The sequence below is a fragment of the Thunnus maccoyii genome, chromosome 4 (assembly GCF_910596095.1).
Source record: "Thunnus maccoyii chromosome 4, fThuMac1.1, whole genome shotgun sequence".
NCBI lineage: Eukaryota > Metazoa > Chordata > Actinopteri > Scombriformes > Scombridae > Thunnus > Thunnus maccoyii.
The window spans coordinates 11,238,165-11,253,188 of NC_056536.1; the positions used below are offsets into that span (position 1 = coordinate 11,238,165).

At 42.5% G+C, this 15,024-nt stretch overlaps 2 protein-coding genes across 2 annotated transcripts; both read left to right on the top strand.

Moving 5' to 3' along the window:
- The first annotated feature begins 582 nt into the window (after positions 1-582).
- wdr6 (WD repeat domain 6) lies at positions 583-7,450 on the top strand. The gene is given in 9 exon segments (XM_042410235.1): positions 583-720; positions 965-1,083; positions 2,038-2,202; positions 2,350-4,208; positions 4,266-5,077; positions 5,397-5,474; positions 5,736-5,852; positions 6,121-7,042; positions 7,045-7,450. Coding segments are annotated over 8 exon segments (4,092 nt in total). The 5' UTR covers positions 583-720; positions 965-1,013; the 3' UTR covers positions 7,114-7,450.
- A 2,325-nt stretch (positions 7,451-9,775) lies between these two features.
- Positions 9,776-14,663, top strand: LOC121896386 (formin-like protein 20). Its single transcript, XM_042410234.1, has 4 exons — positions 9,776-10,214; positions 11,917-11,983; positions 12,719-13,069; positions 14,032-14,663. Exons 2-4 carry the CDS (start codon positions 11,932-11,934, stop codon positions 14,247-14,249), a joined length of 621 nt encoding a protein of 206 aa, XP_042266168.1. The 5' UTR covers positions 9,776-10,214; positions 11,917-11,931; the 3' UTR covers positions 14,250-14,663.
- Positions 14,664-15,024: the final 361 nt, after the last annotated feature.

Sequence of the window (15,024 nt, forward strand, 5' to 3'; positions counted from 1 at the left end):
AATGGACTCAAGCTATCTGCAAAATCTCCTCAATGCATGACAGACAGAAACAACCTGAAACATTTTTCTCTATTGGATTTATTTATGCTGCTTGAATAGGATCCTTACTCTTAGTTAACTTAATTTAACTTCGTGCTTGAACATGTTTTTTATTCTTTTTATGTCATTTGTTTGTCTTTTGTACTGTTTCAACGTGAATGTATGTTTTGTATTATTGAAATATGCCAAAAAGGTTTGTAATGGAGTTTTGTACAATAAGAAAAAAAAACTTCTGAAACAAATTAAGAAACAACGTCAAAGTTAAGGCAGCATTTGGTATATCGAGCTACTTCAGCAAATGAGAGAATGTGTTGGAACAGCATGATCGCCTCTGTTGCTGTGGTTAAAAATAATGCACTTGTTTGTCTAAATAAGTGTCAACGAAAGTTGAAGAAAGGAACATAGAATAACTAGTCTATCATGCATCTGTAAAAACATGCCCGCCAAACTATGTTTTTACAGAAAACACCTAAATGCAGCACAACTCAACGGCGCTCTGTCACGTGTTTCATTTCTCTTTCTAACCAATCAGCGTCCAGGAAACCAACAGTGTAATCTGATTGGTTAAAACGCGGCAGAGCAGAAACACACGAGGACTACATGTTGGATCGTAGATGAAAAATAAAGATGTTTTAATGCAGATTTGAAACACATCTCTGTGGTTGGTTTCTGAGGCATTTTGTAAGTAAAGCATGTAATGGAATCGTTATTTACCTTGAAAAGTTACTTTGCTGGGTTTGTAGCCACCCAGAAGCATGAGAAGTGTCCCTGCTGTTAGCTGTGTTGGCTAAGTGAAAAGCTAATGGTGACAGCCGTCATCAACATATTTTATAGTCAAACTGCCACCGACCATACTCGCTGTTTGTCATCTTTTCTGACTCTGCCATCTGTAAAAAAGCGTGTGCTGTCACTCGATGTCTTTCAGGCACCATTGATGATGTGTCCTCACTGAAAAAGTCACAGGTCATTAAGAGATGGAGACAGCAGCCCTGGTAGCTCCAGTCACAGCTCTGGAGTTCCTTCAGGATGCATTTCTGCTGTCAGGTAGGCAGCAGTGTTCAGACTATCAACACACAAGCAATTAATTCAGTGATGCACTGATACTGTTGTTCATTGACACAAAGAAATCAGTTTTCCTCTCCATATTGGCCAATACTGATTTAACACATTATGAGCCACGATATACTCAAAGTCACTACTATTTTGCTTTTTTACACGTTTTAGTGTGAATGTAAATGTGAAAAGGCTGCTCCTCTCTCTTTTCTCTAGGCCCTTTTCCCTGATATTATCATTATTTTGTGTGACAAATGGTCATTATTTTCAGTCAGTGTTTCTGTTAATTTGTCAGTTGGGGCTTTTTAATAAGGGAATACATTGGATGATTTGTGTGGTTTATCTTTGTTTATTATTATCCAGTTGTTCTGCCTGTGTTGTTGGTGGTAGATGTGTTAGGATGTGGGAAGATAGGTAAGACTGTTCTGTAGTAAATTACATTTGGTTTAACTTGGTGCACTTATGAACTATTTGTATGCTTTTAGCAGATTGTGATTGTCAGCAGTAACAGAAAAATCCAGTGTTTATAATTGTGTGGTGTTTTGTATGCTCCTAGTATCTGTGTGGCTCACCCCCATACTACACCCCATACCCAAGTTAGGTGAGGCTGAGAAGTTAAAATATCAGAGGGAGTAGTGAAGGGAGTAGGTGGCAGCTTGCTGTGAGGCTGCAGATTTTTTTTTGTTTGTTTGGTTTGACTTAAGTTATTTTTTGAATTTCCCAGGGTTCATTTTTGCCTCTGTTTCATTAATATTTTTGTTAATAAATATCACCTTTTTGTGCAGATGCTCCTGCCTGCCGACCTGCTTTTCAACATCCTTTTAAAAGTTTCCACTGTTAAATAACATCTTCTGCCTTTTATATGGGGTGGCAGCACTACAGTAAACTTAATAAATGATTGCACAACACACATTTAACCTAACTTGTGTAATCCTTTCCTGGCAGGTGAGGGTCCAGTCTTGACAGTGTACAGTCTCCAGCCTCACCCTAAATCCTGTGCCTCACTGAGCGTGCTCCAACACTACAGAATACACGGGATAAGACCAAGAATCCTGTCAGCATTTCAACTGCAGAGCTCTGTCACAGGATCTTGCGGGAAGAAGAAAGATGGTTTGATTTTCACTTTTTCAAATGAATTTCCTCTGTTGTGTTGAGGGAGAGTTTTTTTTTTCATTGACGGGATATTTTAAAAATTGTTTACTGTCTTTGTTCGCTCACATAAATTCACAAAGTCCCCTCTCGTCTGTCAATTTCCAGGTCTGAGTTCCACAACAGAGCCCAACTTCTATGACCTAGCAGTGTTTGGAGGCAAGGCTGTAAGGCTGGTGAGGCTCCATGATGGGGAGCATCTGCGCTTTGAGATCCTGGGTCCCCTCATGGAGCTACAGGACTGGGCCCTGGATGTCCGCTGGCTCTCTGGAGACAAACAATCACTTCTCTGTGTGGCTGTAGCCCACAATAGTGCTCTTCTCCTGGACATCAGTACAGGAAATGTCCTGGTTCAGCGCTCCTGTGTGGAGGGGTGTCTGCTATACTCTGCCCTGCTACTGGTACATGAATCTTGGGCGGACACTGTCTTAGTAGGAGGGACTGTCTTCAACCAGCTTGTTGTCTGGAAGCCTGGAGGAGGAAGAGGAGGAGAAAATAACAATTCTGACCAAAAAGCTCCAGTTGAAAGGCGTCTGCTGGGGCACAGCGGGGTCATCTTCAACATCTCCTACCTCCAGGAGAAAGGATGGCTGGCTTCAGCCTCTGATGACCGCAGCGTAAGGGTGTGGGGTGTTGGTGCTTTAGGGGGCCCCGAGGGGGAATGTGGGGACTTGAATCCGGCTTGTTTACGGGTCCTATATGGACACCAGGCAAGGGTATTCTCTGTGCGTCTCTCCCCAGGGAAAGTGTTCAGCGCTGGGGAAGACGGGGCCTGTTTAGTTTGGGACTGGGCTAGAGGTGGGACGGTGGTTCGCACACTGAAGGGACATCGAGCAGGGGGGGTTCGTGCACTGGCGATCAGTGAGGGAACAGGAGACGAAGCAACCCGAGAGAGATGGGTGGCTACAGGGGGAGCGGATGGAGGGGTGAGGTTGTGGAAGGTGGATGAGAGTGAGGAGAGGAAGGAGAAGATGGAGGACACAGTGACAGAGAAGCTAAATGACCTGAAATTTACGGGTCAAGGTATGCCTAAAGTGGTTTGTATAGCAGAAGAAGAGGATAAAAACACAAGCTGGAGCCAGTGTAAGTTTGTGGTTTGCACTGATCAAGGGATAGTTTATCAATACAGTGACGGGCAGTGGGAGATGGTGTGGCAAGGGACTCCTGAGTTTCAGTCCTATTGTGTGATGGAAACAGTAACCGTCGGTGTGAAAGACTCAACAGCTAAAGCTAGTTTGTGTGCTGTTGGTAACCTCAGGGGGTCCATACAGGTCTTCCCCATCTCTCATCCTCAGTCTGGAATCCTTCTGACAGCTGGATCAGGGAAGATTCACAGTCTTATTTGGGAAGAGGAAGGAAAACACATGTATTTGCTAGCATCAGGTGCTGAAGGACTTGTCTATCGCTGGTGTATAGAGGTGAAATTAAATGAAAACTGTTCTCTGTCACTAAGTGTAAATTCTCTTCCTTCTTTCCTCCTTCCCCCCTGCGCCAAACGCTGGCTGACGGCTTCAGTGTGCCTCCATGGGTCGCTGTGGGTGTGCGGGGACAGGAGAGGATCCCTGCTTTTGTTTCAGGAAGGAGGAAAATCTGAGCAAAAGAGGGAAGATGAAGGTTTGCTGAAACAAACTGATGATGACCTAACGCTGCAGCCACTGAGCTGTCTGTTTGGGGTGCACGGAAAACAAGGTGTAACCTCAGTGTATGAATACCAGGGACTGCTCTACAGCACAGGGAGGGACGGCTGCGTGAGGGTCTTCAGAGTGCGTCCAACACCACCAGAAAAACTTGAAGAAAGTAGAAAAAAAAGCAATGAAAGGACTGCAGAGAACAGTGATGGCCTTCAGCTTGAGGTTCTAAGAGTCCAGCGGGCCTGTAAGGGGATGGAGTGGCTGGAGAGGGTTTTGATTCTGAAACCTGAAATCCTTGAGGAGGAAGAAGAGGAGGAGGAGGAGGAGGAGGAGGAGGTTAGAGATGAATGTGAGAACCAATATAAAACAAAGCAACAACATTCGACAGAAAAGCTGGAAGTTGCCGTAGAGGAAAGCTTTAGAGACGAAGAAGAACAGATGGAAAACAAGGGAAGAGAAGCCAGGTTCGTCATCCTCGGCTTCCATGCAGTCCAATTTGTGGTTTGGGACCCGGTGAAGCAGGAGAGACTGTTAGCGGTTTCTTGCGGTGGGGGCCATCGCTCTTGGAGTCTCTGGCCGTCCCAGAAAGGGGTTTGGCCCGGATATGGGGCTTTTGTCTTTATCAGGCAGGGGGCTGTCCTGGCTTCCCAACCACCTGGAGAGGCACCAAGCTGGGCTGGGAGGGCAGGAAGGACTGGAGGGTGGGTTCTGAGAGAGGGTGTCCATGGGAGGGGGATTGGGTGTGTATGCAGGCTGGGGAGGATAAGGGGAATTAATGAGATTCAAACAAGGACGACTGAAAATACGAGTGGAACTGAGGGAAAAGATGAAGTAAGGGGGTTGCAGAGAGAGGCGGGGCAATGGGAGATAGTGGTGACAGGCGGAGAGGACACTAGCTTAACTGTCCTGGCAGTACAGCCCAACTCCAGCAGCGTCAAAGTTCTCTCAGTTATTACCGACCACATCTCAAGCGTCCGGACAGTGACGGTGGTAACGCGTGAAAGCCAATCACAGTCTCTCTCTGCCCTGCTCGTCTCAGCCGGCGGCCGCGCTCAAATGCAGTGTTACCGGCTGGTGATCGGCTACGACAGCCAGAGACTGGCTCCTTCCTGCCAGGTGATCCAGGTGGCCAGTCACCGATTGGATGAACAGTGGGAGAGAAGGCGCAACCGACACAAGACGGTGAAAATGGACCCTGAAACGAGGCAAGTTAATGGTTGCAATGGAGGAGACATGAGCAGACATGAAAAAGATGCTGTGTCATCCCATCACCCAGGCTTATTTTCTGCACATGTACAGTATAAAGGGAATTTCACCCATAAAAAGATGGACTTCTTTATCTATACCTAACATCTTATTAGTAATCTCTGTCCTTCACTCTAGCATCCATCTTCATCAAGAAAAGAATATATTCTCAAACATATCTTTTCAGTTTTTTCTAATTGAAGCTGAATGCACCCCCTGCTTTCCCCCTTTAAATCTTCCTCTGACCCAGGCTCACACGTTGTGCCTGTGTGTTTTCAGGTACATGTCTATAGCAGTGGTGGATGAGAAGACAGACTGTGTTCTTCTGGCTCTGGCCTGTAGCGACGGGGCTGTCAGGTCAGTGTCTGTCATATAAAAATGAAAAGTTTTCCACACATCTAAAACTTGTTCTCAGGAGCTGGAGAGAGACCTGCAGCCATGTAAAAACAGAATGTCTTCCTACTGTGTTAATGCTCTCAAATGAGTGTTTTCTTCATAAAGTGGTAGTGATGATGATGATTGTTACTGAATGTAAGAGAAAGTTGAAATGTGTGTATAACTTGAATGTGGCTTTAGATATGTACTGTCCTTCATGTGTAGCATTACTGTCTTCTCCAGATTGTTCTCAGTCAGTGAAGTTAAACGTCAAATTGATTTGTTGTGGGAGACCTTTTACCACCAGCGCTGTGTGCTCAGTGTCACCACCTGCAGCCTGGAGGATGGAAAAGGCAACCGGTGAGCAATAATTAATTATTAATATTAATTGATAATACTTTTTTTGTGTACAAGCCCTAAAATAATGAACCTAAAACAAAAAGGTTGCTGTTCATAACCCTGGTCTCATTGTAAAGCACACTACAGCAAAGAGTTGTGACTGGCAGATGAAACTGTGGAATATAATATAAAGAGAGCTCAGAATATTTAAGTTTAAGTTTTAGTTTCCAACAGGAAAACATGGAGAACACAATCTCTCATGTCCAATAATGTTTCCTTTCTTTCTCAGGTATAAGCTGCTTTTCAGTGCTGCAACAGACGGGAAAATTGCAGTGTGGGATCTGACTGCAGCTTCTTCCTTATCAACCGATACTCCACCAATCCCCTGCTTCGACATTCCCACCCACCAGAGTGGCGTTAACTCACTGGCTGTTTGGGCAGAGAAACTGGGACAACAAGGGGGCGGTTGCCTGGTAACTGTTGCTAGCGGAGGGGATGATGGGCAGCTGACAGTGTCCACGATTAGGGTGCAGTACCCAGAAGATGACAACACTGGGGGCAGCAGTGGGCTTTCGCAGATTTCTCCACAAACACAACCCCAAAACCATCTTTATCTTCATCTCCACACCCAGTCCCACATCCCGTTGGCCCATGCTGCCCCTCTGACCGCCTTGAAGCTCCTGAGCCCGGGACTCATGGTCTCCACTTCCCCAGATCAGAGGGTTTGCTTGTGGAGTATCTGCAGTACCGGGATCAGCCACAGGGGGGCGCTGTACTCCCACGTTGCAGATGCTGCAGGACTCGCTGTGTGGGAGGGTCAGGTGATGGAGGGAGATGAAAAGAGGAAGACATGGTTTGAGCCTGAGCAGGATATTACAGTTTGGGCAGGGAGAGGCAGTCAGTCGGGATTAGAGATGATGGGTAAGACAGGTGTGAGGTTCAGTAACAAACAAATAGCTGATGAGGGGGGAGAACCGGTTGAAGCAGCGAGCAAGACAGATGACCTAATTTGTAAGATGATTGATGAGAAGGCAGAAGAGACAGCCTCTGAGTGTAGAAATCAAACAGAGAGTGACAGCGGGGGAAAAGCAGAGAGGAGTTTTAAGACTTCCTGTGAGAGTAGGAAGAAGAGAGAAGAGACGGGATGGGTGCTCGTCTGCGGTCAAGGCTTCCAGCTGCTACGAGTCAGAAATACAGAGATGGATGAAGAGATGAAGACAGAAGAGAGAAGGAAAAGGTGAATCACAGAGTTAAAGTGACTTTACAAGAAAAGTCAACATAAGTGGAATCAAAACATAGAAGCGGTCCAAACAATCACTTTCTCAATGGACACAGTTTTGGCAAATATATGTGAATTTTTCAGTAAAATTCATTAATTGCAGCTGCATGTGTTGATATTAAATTAATTTTACATCAGAAATTTTTAAGTACATTTTTAATAAAGTTAAATTATTATCTCACCTTCTTGTTGTTTTTGGTTGCAGTTATATAGGACAATGATGACCTATGTGGCCTAAGATTAAATTATAAAACAAAAACAAAAGTAGAAAGTCAAACAAATCTGTGTTTAATTTCTCTGGTGGAGTTTTAGATTGATTAAAGTTTGTCTTTTATGAAAACTTAAGTCTATCATTCATTTCTGCTAACTTGAAAAAACTAAACATAAATTTGAAAATGTGTGCAGGGATCAATTCCTGCCTGTAACAAAGCACCAAAAGCATTTGGTGCTCATCAAGGAAAAATTAAAAATGTTCTTATGGCTATTTGAGGAGAATATTAAAACAATCTCTGATGTGTTTGTGCCATCTGTGGCCTCCTCCAGGGAATAGCACCACACTGCATAAAGATGGCTGAAATGACAGGAGTTATTTTTAATACAGTATGTTAGATGTCAGCCAGCCAGGAAAGAGCCTCATACTGGAGGAGAGCCATGGGACCCCGTGTTTGGCAAGCACAAGGCCACATGTAAGACACCTTCCACCAAACGTCTCCATGCAGCAAAATCCATAAACAATAATGTTTTTGGGAGATTTGTGGACCCAAACATGAGCTGCCAGTGTGCGAGGTACTTAAATCCAGATTATTGTTCTAGAGACAAGCTGCCTTTTCTACCATCATGACAGGCTTGAACCTGGTAGACAACACATGATGATATGAAAAATAAAATATGTATACAAACCATTGCAAGTGAGTGCCACAATCTCTGCAGGAGTTGTTTAGAGATTGATCAAGCCCTGCAGAGTGGGAAGAATCCCTGAGGAGACCTGACTAATCTTGTAGAAGAGATGTTCCCAATGGGAGAGTCATGAGTAAATAAAAAAGAAAACATATTTCTGCTACACAAAATTATAAGTTATGTTAAACATTTTATCCTCTAAATTTATTCAAATGACACTCTGAGAAGGAAAAGTCACTCTAATCGACCTTCTAATAACAGATGCAACTTAGGTTGAGGTCAATTACTTCTTTCCAAAAACCTTTGGAGCCACCGCTGTAGAGAGATCTGACCTCATCATGGATGTGTGCTCTTGTTTTTGTGGAGGCCAACTGGAACTGTTGCCCTTGACAACAAAAACATTTTTGTTCAGTCCTCGCATCTTCAAAGGGCTGTCTGCAGGTGAAGAGTTCATGTTAGATGTGTAGTGGCTGGAAAATACATTATGTTAATGAGGGCACTCGTGCATTGCAGTATAAAGTGTGTGTATTTGTATGGAAAGTATTTGCATTTGAGACATAGAATTTGCATTAATATTCAGAACAGGACTGTTTGTTATTACACACAGTAAAACTGTGACTCAAGATTCAATTTTAATGCACTAGCAGGTCAAGAGTGTGAACCTTGAGTGTGTGTTTTTGGTTGAAGGTGAGGATTTGTTTAAGTGTGCCCACTTCTACTGTGATTATGTTGTGTATATGTGTTATGAAATGCTAATTTATCACAGTTGTGATAATGTGTTGTAATATGAAGTGCTAATGCTGCTTAAGTGGCAGGTTGGTATGGGACTGTGTGCTCAATAATTTGCATATTTGGCTTTATGTGTGTGTGTGTGTGCGTGCATGTGAGTGTCAGCCTGGTATGCAAATGTCACTGTGTCGAATAAAGTGTGTGAGACAGCTAGCAGCATGTTCACCAGAGCCACGTTAAATGTCACACACTGTAGATTAGAGTGAGTGTGTTGATTCACAGTCACCTGCTTGGAATTTAAATGTAGATGTCAGATTAAGTGAGCACCTGTATCCCTGTGTGTGTGTGTGTGTGTGTGATGGTCTAAAACGCTGATGTTACTGAAGACGTCAGGTAAATGAGATGCGTGTATGCCTGCCTGTGCTTCTGTCAGTATCTGTGTGCGTGTGTGCGTGTGTGTGTGTGTGTGTGTGTGTGTGGAGAGCTACATGGGGGTCAGAGCCAATGAAGGGGCCAACTGCAGGTATCCATGAATATTTTAATATTTTAGCCTCGTCTCACATTGCCTTTTGTCAGGCACCCATCTCACCACCTGCCACTCACAACAGAGAGAAAGGAGGAAGAAAGAGGGAGAAGGAAAGATAATGTCACCTTGAAAAAAAGAAAGAAGGGGAAGAAAGAGAGAAGAGAGGAGAAAAGACGGAAAAATGACAGGATGTAAGCTCCTATGTTCATTACCCCTGTCACTCACAAACAGAAGAGAAAAGCAAAGAGGGAGGAAAACATAAAGCACCCTTATCAACTTTGTTCAAAAGAAAAGGAGAAGGAGGGAGAGAGAGCTAGAGCCAAAGCACCCGTGTAATCACTTACAAGGGGAAGAAGGGGTGAGAGTAAAGGGTGGAGGGAGAGTGAAAGCACCAGTGTTGACAAGGTAAAGGTGAGGCCGGTGAGGAGAGAGGAAAGGGGGGGGATAGAAACGGAGAAGGCACCTGCTGCACTGACCGTCACTGCCGATGTTTGTTGGGCTGCACGAGAGAAAGAGGAAAAGACAGACAGGAGTGAGTTAGAAAGAAAGAGGCGATTACAGGAAGAAATTAAAGGAGAGATGAGGCAGAAAATTTAGGTGGAGTGAGGTGTTAGTTGAAACACAAAGAGGATGACGCTTTCCAAGACCAGCATGTGTCCCTGGGATACATTTTATGTTTTAAGGGAAGACTTTGTTCTTTAAAAAGACTTAATGAATCATCTTCAGTCTTCAAACAACATGTGGAGAGACCAGAGGTGACTTGTGGAAGCCAGCTTGAGAAATCATCAACGTCTGTAGTGATGATGATTTAAATGACGATGAAGTGGCGATAGGGGAATTGTGCCTGCATCTTCTTGTGTGTGAGGGATGCTTTGCTTGACCCAGGAGAACAAGGAATAAGTGTGTTGCTGTCAAAGTGCAGAGGAAGTGACATTTTACACTCATCAAAGAGGTATATACACACACTCTCTCACTGAACTCTCCATCACAATATCTGACTATGTGCTATTCACTGTTTTTTTTCTGTCTGTTACCTCAACCCTGATCTGCAACTCTGAAGCTTTTAATCAAATTCAAGAGGTCAAGAGGATGTCCTTCAGTTTAGAGGATTTAAAATCTTTCTCTCTTTATGAGGACATTTGGTGCAAGGACACAGCAGTGACCGTTCCTCACAACAAAACAACTAAATGTTCCATTTGAAACCCGACTGAAAACATAGAGGGATTGCTGAGACTATAAAGTTCATCATGAGCGTACACCTGGTGAAATATTTGAATAATTTGAATTTGTGTCTACATTCTGTTATATATCTTCTTTTTGTTCTAATACATTTTTTTAAAATTAAAGTTAATTGTTTATTTAAAGTTTTACACACCTCCTTGTATTTGCTTTGCTTTGGTCCCAGCACTAATTGTTATCTAACTAGATTTTTCAGTCCTACATCTTTGTTATCTGGTTGTCTCAAAAACTTATCAGAGTTGAATAATATTTGGTAGGAAGTTGGGTCATGGGTAAAAAAAAAAACAAGTGATAATGTTTCAGTGCGGATCCAGGATTTCTTTACAACATTTAAGTTGAAAAAACAAGACTAGGAGTCTGTAGCTATGCTGACGACTTTGTGAGGCTGTACTTAGGCACAAGGGTGCACGTAGAAAAATGCTAATGTCAGCATGCCAACATGCTCACTAGGGGTGTGCCCGAATACAAATACATTATTAAGCAAAGCACAAATAGTGGATTTTTCACAAATATTTATGTCGTACAAATATTTTAAAAATTATTTGTTTTCGGGAAGAAAAAAACCATGTCAAATAGAAGCACACAGGTCGGTTATATCACTATCTCACTATCTCTATCTCAGTCTCTCTCCTCTGCTCTGCTGTTACGTCTATCAGCAGGTCTCAACGAGATGAGTCACATCCACCTGCTACATGATGTATATTTCATAATTTGGACATCACTCCCGGAGTTGTGGGTGTTCCCCAGAGATAAAGCTGAGCTACTGACACACACAAAGTGCTCCCAAGGGATTCTCCATAACCTGTTGTTCCCCTTCTCCTTTCCACAAAGTTAGGTTGTAAAATATAGGCAATAAATGAAACTGTAAAGCAATGACCGCCTTTGAAGTTCTTCCCTTCTCATTACCCTTCCCTTCTCCGTGTGCTGTCTTTGTATTATGGGTGTATAAATAGGTAGAGGTCTGTCTGTAATGAGGCAATGAGTAAAATTTTAGCTCAGTAGTCAGCGCAGTCATCTATGATCTGGGAGACTCCAGTTTGAGTCCTGGTGTGGGAACCTCCTTTGTAAGTTAGTTTATTTATGAACACTTATTGTAACACATTTTCTAAAATTAAAAGTGTGATAAGAACAAAAACAAGATTTTTAAGCCTCTCTCCACTCCAATTCGAATACAAATACAAATAATTTTGCTGCCTCAACAAATATAGATACAAATACAAATACTGAGCTCTCTGCACATCCCTGATGCTCACATGGTTGATGATAAAGAAGCACCAGCTAAAACACACATTGTCATTCATAATAAATGCATATTTGTATTGCAGTGTGTATGAACTGTTCCTGTATGATGATAGAGGCAAAGTCTGAAGGTCATGTCAGTTGTGTAATAGCCATACCATACTTTCTGCTCCCAGGCTACTGGCTTGGTGATGTCACGTGAACGGCTGCCTCTCATTGGTTCATCTGGGAGTAAAACAACAGGTGATCCACTCATGACCCACTCACCTCTCTATGCTGAAAGATAAGTGATAAAAACAAATAATTAACCTTCAAGAACTACAAGCATATTCATCATTCTTTAAACAAATGAAAATAAGAAGTATTGATGTACTGCAGGACACCTCATGCCATTTACTGATTTATTTTACACTCTGCATGAAATCAGTTTTCATGATAATATCCTGATTATTCACATATGCTTATTTCTTAATAATGCCTATGTAATGCTTGAAATTAAGAATATACCCAATCTCTGGTGTGCTTGAGATAATATTGCTAAATGAACACCAATTTTAAAACATAAAATACTATATTAAGAGATTTTTTTTCTGGACAACCATGAACTGACACTGCTCATCATTTTCAAAATTTCAATACATTTTCCATCGCTGCCACTTGAGCCCCAAAGTTGCTTTGTGCTTGCAATCAGAAACATAAAACTTAGTCCAAGATTAGTTAATTACACTAAACAGAAGTTGCACAACCACATTTATAGTTCAAAAAAGTGATTTCTGAAGTTAATATTATCAATTCAAAATCTAATAATGTGATACTTTATTGATTAGGCCTACGGTGGGAAAAGATCACTTCAGTTAAGTTATACAGAACAGCAGAGCTGATAGGGATTCAGTGTATCTTGTTTCACAGTTGTTTTCCAATTACACTACCTTTTATCTTTTTTTATTTTTTCCTCATATCTCACCTTTCCTTCCAAAGCCAAGCCACCTGTCTCCTCCCCCGCTCTCCAGCGTCGCCACCAGGACAATCGCCGTAAACACAGCCAGCAGCAGACATCTTCCTCCTCCTCTCACCCTCATCCAGGGCCCTCCATCCTCTCAGACACCAGCATGACACCTTGGGGAGGCCTGGCTCTCTCTGAATCCTCCTTTACCTCAATCCCCCCACCTCCTCCTCCACGACCCCCTCAACCTCCACCTCCACTTCCTCCTGCTCCTCAGCCCACGCCCTCTACCCCCTATCGTGGAAGACAGAACGAAGATGAAGATGCCTCAAGTTTTAACTCTCAAGTTCCATCCCCACCCGTGACAGTCCCTCAGGACAGTTCAGGTATGGTTGAGTCTGTCATATTCATGTTCATTGATTGACACACACATTCATGTTTATTGATAATTTATTGACAGCATATTACCTATTAATAGCTGACAATGGAAAAACAAATTATTTAAGTAAAATGAGTTAAAACATGCATTTCAATGCCATTTTTTTATCCCTTATCTAATATTAGTTTTAAAAGAAGTGTGTTCAGGTCCACATGAAGATAATACATACTAATTAAACTTCACAGTAATTTTATAATATTTAGTTTTGGGTGCCCAAATGTTAATTGAAAGACACAATGTTACCATGCAATCAAAATAACTTTTAAATGCAAATGGGACGCTTTACTATAACAGAGTTATTGTTAATGTAATTAGTAACACCTGTGCTTTTGAGATTATTATTTACACCTGTTCTCTTTCTACCATTACACATCAAAATGTTTGCAGTGTGAGCGGTTTATTATGAAGATGATATAGGTATGATTTGTAAGATGAGTAAGGGGGCGTCAGTGAAGCACAATCTGCATGCCCAGTCCTGAGAGGAAGTCTAATCAGGCAAAATAAGTGAAAACACCTGTGTGGGTGGGTCATGGGCATAGGCCTTTAAAGCTGTGTGTGAAAATGTAGGCCAGTCCTTTTAATGCTTTCGTTGTAAGTGAGGGTTCATTCTTCTACAGACTTATCTTAACCCTAACCCTAATCCTTACCCTAACGTTACCCTAACCTTAACCACTGACCCAAAAATCAGCTTCCTCCCAAGAGGGGACCCAAATTGGACAAGCCGTCCCCAATTAACTGGTCTTGAGTCTGAAATTTGTCCCCAAAATGAGCCTATAACAGACCACACAAAATCTTAACTAAAGGTCCACTTATGTGGTCAGTTTACTCTTTTTTAAAAAATATGTTTGATCTTCCTATCAAAACATCTTCTCTCACTTTATCCATGTCTGTCCCTCTCTGTCTCTGCAGGTGGAGGGGGAAGAGAATTGCGGGCGAGACGGAGGGTGTTGCCCCAGCGCCGGGTGCCTCGTCCTCCCCGTCTCCCGCCACTGCGTCCGGTCACCAACCTCAGTTTCTCCCGGAGCTTCACCTTCTCTTTCTTCGAGCTGCCGCTGCACCAGTCGCCTCGCTGCCGTGCTGAACGCATCCGAAACCTCATGCTGCTTTTGAGACAGATACACTACTGAAGGATGCGTGGACAGTATTTTCCTTTTCACAGGACACCAATCTGCTTTTCTCAAATATATTATTTTGTTTTATTAGTGCTACATGTAACATTTTTTGTCATTGTTAAATAACCTGAGATGTTTCTATGTATGAACAAATGAGACATCCTGGGCATCCTATTAAATCAGTGTGTATCAAGTTTTGAAACATGTTTCTTTGACATCTTTACCTTCAATTTTCTGTAGAGTGCATATTTTATTTTTTAATGATCTAGAGCCCTGGCTTTTTTCTCTTTTGTGGTGCGATTAAAAGGACAATAAAAACCACTTCATATTCATTTTGAGTTTCTGTAAAGACAGTTTCTATAACAGTTTCTCTTCAGGCACTTTTTGTGTTTCGCACAGTTTCTATCTACATGTGCTTCTCATTCTTCATTCTCGCATGTCAATTTCAATAAATCTTCTTGTCAAAAATGATCCATTATACAAAGTGGAATACGTTCAAATAGATTAAATTAGAGATAGAAATAAATTAAATTCTCATTTGCTCTCTCTCTGTTACTTTCTCTCTGTCTCCCTCTTTCACAGTCACACACATACACACACATTCAGACCATGAGTCTCTGAAAGCTGAGCTGTGATAATAGAGGCATTCAGAGGTACTGAATGGGGGGGGTGAAGGGGAGGAGAAAGGGGGCTGTAAACTCGCTGTAATGTGCAGAGTTCAAGGCTGTTCTCCACCTTCCCCGACTCACGTGTGATTTTAGGGGGCTGCGTGTGAGTCTGTGTCTGTGCG

What these genes read in the sequence shown, in the direction of transcription:
- LOC121896386 (XM_042410234.1), top strand. Translation starts at nt 11,932, where the DNA reads ATGTCACGTGAACGGCTGCCTCTCATTGGTTCATCTGGGAGTAAAACA. An exon ending in ATCTGGGAGTAAAACAACAG is followed by an intron (nt 11,984 to 12,718) that starts GTGATCCACTCA and finishes TTCCTTCCAAAG; the next exon opens with CCAAGCCACCTGTCTCCTCC. An exon ending in AGTCCCTCAGGACAGTTCAG is followed by an intron (nt 13,070 to 14,031) that starts GTATGGTTGAGT and finishes CTGTCTCTGCAG; the next exon opens with GTGGAGGGGGAAGAGAATTG.